This window comes from Crotalus tigris, unplaced genomic scaffold (assembly GCF_016545835.1).
Source record: "Crotalus tigris isolate CLP2741 ecotype Arizona unplaced genomic scaffold, ASM1654583v1 scf7180000020638.1684329919:236218, whole genome shotgun sequence".
NCBI classification, from domain to species: Eukaryota; Metazoa; Chordata; class Lepidosauria; order Squamata; family Viperidae; genus Crotalus; species Crotalus tigris.
In genome coordinates this window covers 129,408-143,494 of record NW_024098116.1, presented here as the reverse complement: position 1 = coordinate 143,494, position 14,087 = coordinate 129,408, and the positions used below count along the sequence as shown (strand labels likewise).

Genomic DNA, 14,087 nt, shown 5'->3' with positions numbered 1-14,087 from the left:
TTGTTTTCATTATAATTATATTTTTATAATTTTATTGTTACAAATGTTTTTTATTATGCATTTATCATATTATAGCGTATTCTGTATTATTGTTGCAATGAATAAAATGTTTCTTTTATTTACGATATTTTTTTCTTCAATTTATTTGTGTCCTCCTTTTCATTGTAAAAAAGTTGGCCACCTTACTCTTTCCGTACTTTTCACTTCCTTAAATGTGGAAAGTGAAATGAAATGAAGTTTTTAAGAAGAGACTGGACAGCCACTTGTCCGAAATGGTGTAGGGTTTCCTGCCCGAGCAGGGGGTTGGACTAGATGACCTCCAAGGTCCCTTCCAACTTTACTAATATGAATATGATGAATATGAAATCCAAGACTGATATTACAGAGTTAAGTGTATACTTTATCTTTATTTACTGAGAAACAGCTCAGCAATTTTGAGGAACCTCTATACCTGTTGGCCTGGCACTCAATTTCCCAAATAACCTAAAAACAACTAAACCTAGTTTAAACAAAACCCAGATATTTTCTTTAGGCTTTCCCCTTTACAAAATCCTGAAAGAAAAAGAGAAATTACTAGATAGCTGGTATGTTAAAAACCTTTTGTTAATCCTTTGAATATCTTTACTTGTTTGGTAATTTAGAAAAAAAATTGCATACCTAAAATTTCATATGATAAATCTAAGGAACTAACCTACAGTCTTCAAAACTTGAATCTCAAAAGCTACCTAGCTAACTTTTTTTGGGAGATAAATTAATACAAACAATACACCACGTTCTCACTTGATAATTATTCCTGTTCAAGAGCCATATCAGACTACACTCATTTCAATAGGGATTCTTGTTTAGTTTTAAAAAATGCCAAATAGATTCTAAAAATATTTTTACACACACATAATGTTAAACCATAAAGTGGCATTTAGCTATAGTTTAACGTGTAAATCAGAAGGTGGCTTAACTAACAAATCATTGAAGAAAATTTATGGAGCACATTGAGAATGGCTTCTGCTCTGAAATGAAAGACTCAGAAAGCAAAAGATCCCGCTTTAGCCAATATATTAGTGTTTGTTTTTTTTAACTTTGAATGGTGCAAATAATGTGAAGGCTTTTACACTGGAAGACTCTTTGTCCCTTCTGCAAAAAGTTCAGTGAATCCTGATGGCTTTATACATGCTTGTCAGTTTGATACCGATTCAAATAAAACTCTTTTTTTCCTGTAGCAAGCACAAATCTAGCACATTCTATATTTGCAACTAACATGCAATGCAAATGAAACATTTGCATTTTTAAAAAACAATGCAGAACATATTCACTAAAAGGACCAAAATATGTAAGTGATTGGGCCTTTTTTTTACAATCCTTACTGGAGCCCTATTAAACTTTCCAGCTGAAATATGTAATTTTAAGCACCCAATCAATCTAAATAACCTTAATCCTCCTGAAACGAATTAGCCTAAATCATGTTAAATCCAAGCATCTCAGTTGTTATTGTTTTCAGATTAGCTCAGAGGTTACAGAATCCACCCTGAGTAGAGAAAAAATGTTTAAATCATTAATGTAGATGTATCTTTGAAATGGGCTCTTCGTAAAACAGTACCTGATGGTCTGTGCCAAATACTCCCCCCCCCCTTTTTGTTTCACAATGGCCTAAAATCTTGAACAACCTACAAATCACAAGACAAAGACTCCTTCCTCATTCTTTCCTGGAATCAAGGCTTTGCTTCACTTGGTACTCTTTAAAGGAATTCTAGCTTTTAAATTTTGCTTAAAATTCCTGTTAAACGTATCTTTTAAGTCAAATAAACAGGGGTTACCTTGGAGATGGTTAATGGTTCTTTATGCTCCAGTCCGCCTTTCAGTGTAAATCCCCATGGGGCTCCTCCTTGGAGCAACGCTTCCAAGTAAAGGTATCTTCCTTTATGGGTTGAGTTAGCTTCTGAAGAAGAACTGAGACTTGTGTTTCCGCTGTCCAGCATCACGAAACTCATCACTTTGTCTTTCCAAGTTCCCTCTGAACACACCCTCAGTAACCCGAAAAGTCTGGGAACGAGAGCATTGAAGATGAAAAAGCTCCACATCCATGATGAGTTATCTCACTGTAGGCTACAAGAACCACCAAGAAGGGCAAGTCCATTTTCCTGGTGGCTACAAGAAGTCCACGGTGCTAGACAGAGACTTCTTCAGGCGAACGGTTGGGGGGGGGGCACCTCAATTGAACCAGTCCCACTTCATGAGTTGTTTTCAACGCGACACATTTCTCCTCCCTCTGCAAAACCTTTCCCTCTGCAAAATCTCTTTCCGTGAATGTTGCCCGAGCTGGGCCTTCTTCACAGCGCCAGGACCAGGAAGAAAGCGAAAGAAAGAAAGAAAAGGACCAAGAAGACAGAGAGAAAGTAAGACATTTCAATCTGTTGGGGAGCAAACTCTTTAAATGAGCTCCTAGGGCTTCACCTTTGATTGATGATCAGCCCTTTCTCCCAGTCCCTTGGCAATTTACCATTACAATGGCTGTTTTTTCCTCACTTCATTGCATCTGAAGAATGAAAGCATCTTTTTCTGTTCTTCAACAGGCTTTTCTGCTAACTTCACTGTTTTGTGGGTTGTCAGAAGGAGCAGGGAGAGAAAAGGAGGGTGGGAGGAGAGTAAAGCCCAGTCTTTATTTCCTTTCCTTCCCTTTCCCGTGTGCTCTGTAGAGTTTGGATGTTGAAAGACTTGCCCAGTTGAATTTATAAAGGGGGAATGAGACCATGCCAGGAAAACAGGAAAGGCAGGTGAAATTAATCCCTTGCTAAATCTGAAAGAAATAGCTTGGCTCTTTTCAGCTTTTCCCACTCTGCTGCCTCTGTTCTCAAGCCTTCTGTTGTTGAAGGAGGGTGTTCAGCCCGGAGAGGCAGCAACAGCCAAAGAGAGAGACAGTGGTGCAATTTGTTAAGGATTTCAGAAGCTGCTAGCTACAATTGATTAAAAGTGCATGCAATATAAAGTTGATTGCAGTCATTTCCACACAACGGCTGTGCTGGAAATGAAACTCTACAAACTACAAATAGTTTGATGTCCACTAGGAGTGACATGATAGCAGCAGTGTTCCAATATTTGAGGGGCTGCCACAAAGAAGACGGGGGGGGGGGTGTCCACCTATTTTCCAAAACCCAAGAAGGCAAGAAAAGAAACTATGGATGGAAACTCATCAAGGAGAGAAGCAACCTAGAACTAAGGAAAAATGACCTGATAGTGAAAACAACCAATGGAAGGACCTGCCTCCAGAAGTTTTGGGTTGCTTCATCTTTGAAGGCTTTCAAGACGAGACTGGACAACCACTTGTCTGGAATGAGTCTCCTGCTTATGCAGGGGGCTAGACTGGAAGACCTCCAAGGTCCCTTCCAATTCTGTTATTCTGTTAAATGTATGAGACTGCAGATTCCATTATTCCCAGCCATTGTGGTTCAGTTAAGAGAACTGTAGGCCAACACATAGAACAGACTTTAAACCCTTAATGTTATGTTTGGCTGACTTTGTGCCATGATAGGTGGATGCTTGCATGGAAAGAAGACAACCTTATCATTTGTAGAACATTGTGAAAAGATTCACTTATTGCACCAAATTAAAAATAAACAACCTACCTCTGTCTTTCCAATCTTCCTCAGAATCAGCTTTTTCAAAATGCAAAAGTGAAAACATACCAAGAACTCCTGACTGCCTTAGATCTCATACTTACAGATAGAATACTCCAAATCCTTAATTTCTAATCCAATCCAGCTACCAAATATCCAACATTTTCAATGAAAGGAGAGATAAACAAAGATGAAAACAGCTCTCCAAATGAAACAAATTTATTCTGATATCAAAATATATTTTATGATATGCCGGCTGATCTGGAAGTATTTATTAGATCTGGTGAAGAAAACTGTATTTTAAGTGCGGCCCACTTAAATTCTAGACCTTAATGCAATTAAAAGATGTCAACAGTAAACCAGATTATGTGAAATGTTTCAATCAATAATAACTTATCTGCTTGAGAGATCTAGAATGCGCTGGGTCCATTATTCTCTGAACTGATTACCAGTTTGGGCTGGATCAGTTAGCAGAGGTCCACTATGTCAGGGTGACTTAAAATTCTTTTCTATGAAGTGGTGATTGCTATAAAAAATCCATAGTCTAAAGGGAAAAGTTGATGAATAACACCACCAATAAGGTCTTCTTTAGGATCAGTTAAAAGAACAGAAGAAAATGGCGGGAGAAACAAGAAGTTTCCATAATAATTTCCAGGTGAAGTTTGGGAGTTTGCTTATTCCTGGTGAGGACAAAATATATTGTTGAAAAGATGCATGTGATATTTGTACACACAGCTCTCCCAGATCTCAGACAGGAAGAAAGGAAGAAAGGAAGAAGGAAAGAGGAAGGAGGAAGGAAGGAAGGAAAGAAGGAAGGAAGGAAGGAGGAAGGGAGGGAGGGAGGGAGGGAGGACTTACAAATTAAAATTAAAGTCCTTGTAAAATAAGGCACTCCATTAATAAAACTATTCTCATATCTGAATGTATTGACTTTTACCTCACACAAACTACTCTCTCACACAGATATGTACTTGTATGCAATTCTTCCACAAATATTTTGTTTTTTATTTCCATCAGAAGCTGCGCACACACTTACATGTGTGTACATAAACACAGAGAGATAAAAATACACAGAATGGATATAGATGGAAATTTTAAACCTTTTTTTTTTTGTTGTTATGCCTAAACAGGGTTTTTCTTACTTTCTGATTTTTCTTGGCTCTTCACGTCTCTTTGGTTCATCTCAATCCATTTTTTTTTCTTACTGTTCATTTTCTGAAGATCGATGGATTAACTGTTGTCAGGTTGTTGTTGACCTTTTGTGGCCTCCTATACAGGCTTTGTCCAGGATCAATTTTCTGATGGGAATATCTTAAATTTAGAATTGTCTTTTATTGGGATAAAGATAACAATATTTTAAAAGACAGGAACAAAATGCAACAGTAATTTGACAACTTGCAGAATATAACAGAACGAAATTTAATAAAAACAAATTAGGTTTCTTCACAAGCGAAAAGGCGATCAAACGCACAGTTACCAAAGAAATGGAATGGAATTTAATAAAAAATAAGATTCTTCACAAGCAAGAATGAGATCAAGTGCACAGTTACAGGGTAAATGGTGCTTGGTTTGGTAATGACCCACTTGTAAAGTATCTTGGAACTGTAGCTGATCACAACCCAAATATAAGAAATGTAGAGTAATGATGGTTGCTAAAAAAAGAAATGCAATTTTCATCTACAACCTAATCCCCAATTATGGGAAGTAATAGTTCCATTATATCTTAATTCATCTGATCCCAACTGTGATAGCAGGTACAGTTTTTGGCCACCCAAATTTATAAGAAGAAAACTATACAGGTAGTCCTCAACGTACGATCACAACTGAGCACAACATTTCTGTTGCTCAGTGAGATGGTTATTAAGTGAGTTTTGCCTCATTTTAGGACTTTCTTGTCACAGTTGTTAAGCGAATCGCTGCAGTTGTTAAGCTAGTAACACGGTTGTTAAGTGAGTCTGGCTTCCCCATCGACTTGGCTTGTCAGAAGGTAATATAATAATAATAATAAAAATGATGATGATGATAATAATAATAATAATGTTGGAAGGGACCTTGGAGGTCATCTAATCCAACCCCCTGCTCAGGCAGGAAACCCTATACCAGTGGTTCTCAGCCTGTGGGTTGGGATCCCATTTGGGGTCGAACGACCATTTCACGGGGGTCGCCAAACAACGCAGTCCGCCATTTTCCCCCCCTTTTCCTTAGCTGTGCTACTCCCTTTTATTCTATTGGCTTTTGAAAGCCAATAGAATAGACTCTTGAATAGAGTCTAATTCTATTGGCTTTCAAAAGCCAATAGGAATTGCCCAGGCTGTCTGTCCTGCTGAGCCTGCCAAAAGTCCCATTCTGCAAACGGTGCTGCACCAGTTGAGTAGTCCTCGACTTACGACCGGTTGGGGGTTGCAGCATTAAAAACGTTGAGAACCACTGCCCTGTACCATTTCAGACAAATGGCTGTCCAGTCTCTTCTTAAACATTTCCAGTGTTGGAGCATTCACCGCTTCTGGAGGCAGGTTGTTCCATTGGTTAATTGTTCTAACTGTCAGGAAGTTTCTCCATCACATGACCCCCAGACACTGCAGCTGCCATAAATATGAGTCGGTTGCCAAGCGCCTAAATTTTGTTCATGCTGCAACAGTCATAAGTATGAATAACGGCCATAAATCCCTTTTTTGAGTGCCATTGTCACTTCAAACAGTCACTAAATGAACTGTTGTAAGTCATCATTGTCTCCTGATGATTGGCCCAAAGTCAAGGTGGATTTTTTTAAAAAAAGAGTTAGTGAGGTAATCAAGGAATACAGGGTTACAGTATTTTGATCTGAAATCCCCAGGCAATCATATTGTGTGAATGAGACTTCATGAATTTCCAGGTTCAGGCTTACCAGTAGAGAACACGATCTACAATAAGAGTGTCCAATCTTGGCTGTTTTCAGACCTGTGGACTTCAATTCCCAGAATTCCCCAGCCAGCATTAAAATTCAAATAAAATGGCTGGCTGGGGAATTCTGGGAGTTGAAGTCCACAGGTTTTAAAGCTGCCAAGGTTAGACACCTCTGCTTTACAAGATTTGTGGCGTGGCTTGTGAGCAAGAACAGGCCCCCCTTTTTTTTTAACAGTGGTTGAACAGACCCACTTTGCTAGCGAAACCGGACACCAGACGTTGTTGAGTGTGGTTCCCACACAAGCACATAGCTCTTATCAGAGGTGGAGTCTGTTGCCTAGGTGACCCACCAGACAAAGGCAGGACACCGCCTGCTACTGATCCAACAAACTCTCCCGCCGTTTTGCACCTCGCCAGCTCTCTTCGGTGTCCAATGCTTCCCAGTGTGCCATGTGCATAAAGAAGAGTGAAGCATGAAGCCCAGGACACCCCTCAAAGTCCCCTTCTCCCCTTGGATGAACACAGCAAGGTCACTCCATGAGCCGGTTCCTCACCAGAATTGGCATGAGAAGCGCTTATATTTGCAAAGTACGACAAAGCAGAATTCCGTCAGAGGTGCATCAGAGGTAGGTGTCTCATTGCTCAGGATGGGCTGTGTGGGGTTTTTTTTTTTTTTTTTGCTTCACAATGTCTTGCTTTGTTCAAACTTTGGGGAAACCCCCCCCCCCAAGATTCTAATTCAGAATGCCCTCTCTCTGCGCTTTCTCGCACACAATTAATTTATGGTGGAAAATCTGCTCTCTTCTTTAGCCACTTAGGCGGAAACAGGGCTGAATTTTATAGGAGTGAGTGCTGTGCTTAGATTTAAAATTTGGGGAGGGGTGAATGTTTACCTGTTAGGCAGAGAGATTTGGAGGGATGGGATGAAAACTGGTCTCATATTTAAGCAGATAAGTATGTAGGGATTAGGAAGTGCTGAACACCTACACAACCTATAAGCGGCCACTTTGCAACCTGATACACAAGTGCCTGTGTATCAGCAGATGACGTTATGAGGTAAATTTAATTATTTATTTGTCTCCTGCTCTGATTATTTTTTTACAAATAACTCAAGGCAGTGAAGACATCCCACACACTTTCCTCCTCCTATTTTCCCACAACTACAATCCTGTGAGGTAAGTTGGTCTAAGACAGAGGTAGGCAACCTTGGCTCTTTTATGACTCATGGGGACGCTGCAAATGTAATAATAATAATAATAATAATAATAATAATAATAATAACAACAACAACAACAACAACAACAACAATAAAGTTGGAAGGGATCTTGGAGGTCATCTAGTCCAACCCCCTGCTCAGGTAGGAAATCCTATACCAGGGGTAGGCAACCTTGGCTCTTTTATGACTCGTGGACTTCAACTCCCAAAATTCCTGAGCCAGCTATGCTGAGGGGAAAGGGAGAGGTTTCCAAGCTGAGCCATGCTGGTTCAGGAATTCTGGGAGTTGAAGTCCACAAGTCATAAAAGAGCCAAGGTTGCCTACCCCAGTCTAAGAGAGAATGACTGGCCCAAAGTCACCCCGGTGGCTTTCTTGCCTAAGATGGAACTAGAACTCACTGTCTCCTGATGATTGGCCCAAAGTCAAGATGGATTTTTTTTAAAAAAAAAAAGAATGTAGCTGTCAAGTTGCAAAGAACACTTATGCTGTTTCAGCCATCATTGCTTCTTAGTTTGCCTACAGACTCAGGGGATAGGAGGAAGGAGTGGAATGTGGAGGTGCCAAATGGCCAGGTCATGAGAACCAAGGTTGCTCAGATATTGTTTACAAGAACTGAAGACTTTCTCTCATAACAACTGTCTGAAGCTTATTTGGACAATGTGACCTGCACTATTAGGGGAGGAGAATTTCTATCCTTTTAATATACTGATTTTGGAACCAATTAGCCAGAGCTGGTTTTCCATTCATCTATGCCGAAATGCTGTACTCAATAAAGTTTTGCATTAGAGACTGGATCGTCTCAGCTGTGCTTGCTTTGTTGGGTTTGTCAGTTGGAACCATGACAGTAGTTCTCATGAGAGAGAATTGCATTCCAGAGGGGTGATTAAAAAGTCAAGTTGGCGACCACAGTGCCCATACAAATTGAGTGGAGCTTCAATCTGCCTTCGTGAAAACAGGAGACCATTTGCCTGAGTTCAGCGATTATAATTTGCTTCACCATAATTTGTTGAACAAGCCACAGTTCCCACCCAATTAGCTAAGCCGACTTCAAACATTGACAATAGGGATTAATATCATGAAGGAAAATATTGTTTTTCCTCTGGAGGCCTTCCATGCTGAGGATGTTAAGAGTGGTCACCCCAAAACAGCTGGAAGATGCCAGGTCAGAGAAGTCTATCTTGGAGCCAGTGTCTCTTTATACAACCTTTGAGGTTGATCAGATGGGGAAACAGACTCCCCAGAAAGATTGAGTGTTTTTCAATCTTGGCCACTCCCAGAATTCCCCAGCTAGCCATGGGGAATGGCAGCTAGGGAATGCCAGCTAGGGCATTCTGGAAGTTCACACAGCCAGTGTGGTTTAGTGTTTAAGGCCAGGGTCTTCAAACTTGGCCCTTTTATGACTTGTGGACTTCAACTCCCAGAATTCCTCAGCCAGGCACATGCCTGGCTGAGGAATTCTGGGAGTTGAAGTCCACAAGTCATAAAAGGGTCAAGTTTGAAGACCCCTGGTTTAAGGCATAGGCTAGAAACCAGGAGGCGATGCATTCTAGTCCCATCTTAGGCATGAAACATGGCTGTGTGACTTTAGGCCAATCACCAGGAGACGGTGAGCTCTAGTGCCGCCTTAAGCATGAAAACCAGTCGGGTGACTTTAAGCCAATCGTTAGGAGAGGGTGAGTTCTAGTCCCGTCTTAGGCATGGAAGCCAGCTATGTGACATTGGATAAATCTCTCTCTCTCAGCCCAATCCACCTCACAGGGTTGTTATGGGGAAAATAGGAAGAGGAAGGCATACGGCATGTGTTTGCCACTTTGAGTTATTTCTAAAAATAATAAAGATGTTATATAAATAAGTTCATTAAAAATAAATAAATTAAAGATGCCAGAGCTGAGAAGCACTGAACTAACTATAACCATATTGTTGTTGGTGGTGGTGGTTGTGAAGTCGTGTCCGACCCATCGCGACCCCGTGGACAACGTTCCTCCAGGTCTTCTCTACCATCTTCTGGAGTCCATTTAAGCTCACGCCTACTGCTTCAGTGACTCCATCCAGCCACCTCATTCTCTGTCGTCCCCTTCTTCTATTGCCCTCCATCTTTCCCAGCATTAGGCTCTTCTCCAGTGAGTCCTTCCTTCTCATCAGGTGGCCAAAGTATTTGAGTTTCAACTTCAGGATCTGGCCTTCTAAAGAGCAGTCGGGGTTGATCTCTTCTAGTACTGACCGGTTTGATCGCCTTGCAGTCCAGGGGACTCATAGGAGTCTTCTCCAGCACCCTAGTTCCAAGGCCTCAATTCTTTGGTGCTCAGCCTTTCTTACGGTCCAACTTTCACAGCCATACATTGCAACTGGGAAAACCATGGCCTGGACTATATGCACTTTTGTTGGCAGAGTGATGTCTCTGCTTTTTAGTATGCTGTCTAGATTTGCCATAGCTTTCCTCCCCAGGAGCAAGCATCTTTTAATTTCTTGGCTGCAGTCCCCATCTGCAGTGATCTTGGAGCCCAGGAAAATAAAATCTGTCACTACCTCCATTTCTTCCCCATAACCAACCATACTGAGGGGTCCTTGGTGCTCTCTGAGTTGGCTTGTTTTCTTGCGGATGTTCCATTACCCTAACTAGGTAACATCATCAGGACTAGCACTGATGAGGTTACCTAGTTAGGGTCATGAAACATCTGCAAGAAAACAAGCCAGCTCAGAGAGCACCAAGGACCCCTCATTTCAACCCTGAGCTACAAAATATTCTCCTTCATTGGCTAACTATATTGAGCTAGGTTCGAATAAAAACACCTTGGGTGATCTTTTCCTTCCAACGTATACTCCAGAAAGCCAGGGAGGAAAGTCTTTTGCTTAGCCTTTCCTTGTTTCCCAGGCTCAATGCATTTTTCTGTCAGAAGTTGTTGAAACAAGTCTTTGCATGATTCCTCCATGTTATTCTTGGCTCTCAAGCCAGTCCCTGCAGTACCACCTCCTAACAGCAGAGGCCACTGTGGTTTTGCAGGCCGCTGATGATCTGTCCAGTCTATTTCTTTCCCCACTGGTCCTTCGCAGGTGAGTTGCCAGGGGGCGGGGCAACCTGCAGCAGGTGGGACACACCTTGGGCCTCGGGGAGCAGGCTCTCCGCAGTGTCCCCCCTACCCTTGTTCTTCCAAGGTGGCCAAGCCTCTGGCTGTGTTGAAGGGAGATGCTGTCAAGGTGGGGCAAACCAGCCTCACCTGGGCGTCCTGGGTAGCCCAAGCCATCCCCCAGGATCAGAGACCGACTGAGTCCTTTGAAGGAGTCCACAGTGCCATCCAGGCCTGGCAGACTGCTCCAGCAGATGGGTGAAGCTTTCCAGGTGCCCAGCAGTCTTAGCAGGAGAAGCCCTGAAGGGCTTGTAGGTGGGATTTGAAAGGGGAAGACCAGAGATTCCGACAGATCGCCCTCCGTAAGTCGGGATTTTGTACGAGATCTTTATTTTTCTATAAATAAACACATACATTTTAATTGGCGAAGCACAGCAAACTGAGCAAAATTCATATATCAGTGAGTGGTAAACAAAATCGATATTCATAACAATGATGGATACAGAGGGAATATAAAGGGGGGAAAAAATCTAAGGAAAAGAGAAAATCTAAGATACTTCCATTGATCCCTGAATCAAGATCATGTTGTTTCTCATTTTTAGAATACCAAGATCTTCTAAAGCAGGTGGCTTTAGCCCTGGACAGCTAATCACCCAGGCCCACATGATCTATAAAACGTAAAAAAACAAATACAGGAACTGTATTATTTGTATACATCAACTATATTTTATATGCAGCCCAAGACAATTTCTCTTCACTCAGCGCAGCCCAGGCAAGCCAAAAGGTTGACAAACATGCTGATTGATGAAAAACACCAGAATAAGAATATTCTTCACATCAGAATAGGTTTCTTCCCCTCTTGGTTTCCTTAGCTGAACCCTAATAATCAGAATAATCAGAATAACAGAGTTGGAAGGGACCTGGTAGATCATCTAGTCCAACCCCCTACCTAAGCAGGAGACCCTGCACCATTTCTGACAGATGGCGCCTGTTATGAATAGCTGAGTGTCTCAGAGGCTTTGATTCACAAACAAGCCAATGTCATTTCGGTGTAGCCCAGGGGTAGGCAACCCTGGCTCTTTTATGACTCGTGGACTTCAACTCCCAGAATTCCCGAGCCAGCCATGCTGAGGGGAAAGGGAGAGTTTCCAAGCTGAGCCATGCTGGCTCAGGAATTCTGGGAGTTGAAGTCCACCAGTCATAAAAGAGCTAAGGTTGCCTACCCCTGGTGTAGCCGAGTTTGAATGCCAGCTTACATGGTTAACTTACGATTCAGTGTGTTGTGAGAAGCTAGAGAACTGAGTAGACCAAAGGTAAGTGTTCCATGAGACTAAAATTGTGAGATACAATAGCCGCCCAGAGTCGCCTTATAGAGGAGAAGAATAGCATAAAAATGTAATAAATAAATAAAGGGGAATCTGGAATGGATGCCAGCCTTCCTTCTAGCACCCAACACCAACACATTAGCAGCTCTGAACGGGTACACCTATTCATTGTTAATAGGTGATGCTTTGAAAACTGACTTTCTGAAATTAGAAACTGCCTTCAAATGACTAGACTAACATGTTCTTCTTTCCAGATAGCAAGCAGCTAAACAATTTGATACAAACACAGACATTTCTGCTACCTCCTTAGATACCAACTCCTGGGATCCCCTTTCTCCTCCTTGACCAATCACAGCCACTTTCAACATTCACCTTCTATTGTTCAATTACCATTTTCTATTATTACTATTATTACTATTGCTATTATCTTTTATTCATTAAACATGAACCTCAGTCAACTGAACATTCAAATTGGCTGGCGCTGATGGTTGACACGGCTTGCTACCAGCATCCTAAATGTCAATCAGATACCTCCTTACTATTACTACTACTACTACTACTACTACTACTACTACTACTACTACTACTATTATTATTATTATTATTATTATTATTATTATTATTATTACATTCTTCTTCTTCTTGTGCCATATCCGTTATCGGATGTTGGCGATCATGTTGGCGATCCTGTTTTTATCAGCAGCCGCATGAAAAAGTGCTGCTGAGTTTTGTCCAAACCAGTCCCTTAGATTTTGAAGCCACGATGTTCTTCTTGTGCCTGGACCTCATTTGCCTTCAGTCTTTCCCTGGAGGATTAAATGGAGTATGCTGTATTTTTCTGGGTGTTGCATCACACGTCCAAAATATTCGGACATGTCGCATCACCTGTCCGAACTATTACATTATTTTTATTTTTTATTTATTTAAATTTATTACAGCCTCCACTCCCATAGATTCTGGGCACTTACAAATACAAAAAAACCTCTGCCTTTTTCTTGTTTCTTATTTCCTGGCTTTATATGTCAGGTATGTATTCATTTATTGACGCACAACATCTCAGTCACTGAAGTAACTCTAGGCAATAATGTGAATATTCATATATAGAAATGAACATAAGCTAGGAAAAGAGGGCCAACACAGTGTCTTTCTACTGCATAGCGCCGTATTAATGATTAAAAGATTGCTTGAAAGTTTCATGGTTAATGATTGTTCCGCTGTGACACAGAGATGCTTAAAAGTGTAAGGAGCTCTTGAAAAATTCCCAGTGATGTCTTTGGATAACAAGAATACCTGGTTTTATCATGCTTTGCTTTGTTGGGCTTCAGAGACCCTCCACCGGCACAAAGATTGCAACTGGCTGAAAACTCAGATAATTATTAGCATCTTTTTAGCATTTAGTATTATTTAATTAAGGCATTTACATTGTCTTTTTAGACATAATGCTAAAACACATTTAGCTGCCACGGGGGCACAATGGTTAAAATGCAGTATTCAAGGGAACAATCTACCTGCTGCTATACATCCTGACTGCAGCTAGGCTTGCTTTAGCGCAAAAATGGAAGAGCAAGGAAATTCCCACAGAGGAAGAGTTAATACATAAAATATTAGCATGTGCGAAAATGGACAGGCTCACAATGATATTAAAAGATAAATGTGGATCAGTTTATTATGAAACCTGGGATAAATTTTACCATTGGAGGAATTTGAAGAGAACAGTCGGGATTAAAGATGAATGTTAAGATAGAAATATATGTTATTTTAGAACAAGTATTGTATATAAAACTTAGATGTATATATAGAGATGAAGAATTGATTGTAAAAAATTGAATAATCTGATAAGAATGCATATACTGGAATGTCACGTCAAATCCAATGTTTGTTTGTTTTTAATTGTATTATAAATAAAATTTGTAAAAAAAAATGCAGTATTCAGGCAAAACCTCTTTCCACTGTCTGAAGGTCCATCCTGATGGGGCTCAAGGCTGACTCG

The 14,087-nt window shown here is 40.9% G+C and overlaps 1 protein-coding gene across 12 annotated transcripts in view; it reads left to right on the top strand.

Annotated features, from left to right (window-relative positions):
* Positions 1 to 1,913: 1,913 nt before the first annotated feature.
* Positions 1,914 to 14,087, top strand: part of CCDC158 (coiled-coil domain containing 158) — a 79,190-nt gene continuing 67,016 nt past the window's right edge. For 5 of the 12 annotated variants that reach the window (XM_039368112.1, XM_039368121.1, XM_039368118.1 and 2 more), the window contains exon 1: positions 6,757 to 7,117. In XM_039368112.1, the coding sequence (XP_039224046.1) occupies positions 7,029 to 7,117 (89 nt within the window). In that variant the 5' untranslated portion in view covers positions 6,757 to 7,028. Of the gene's footprint in view, positions 2,391 to 6,756; positions 7,118 to 10,678; positions 11,135 to 14,087 lie in introns of those variants that run through there. The other 7 variants (XM_039368117.1, XM_039368111.1, XM_039368110.1 and 4 more) reach the window with 6 other exon arrangements.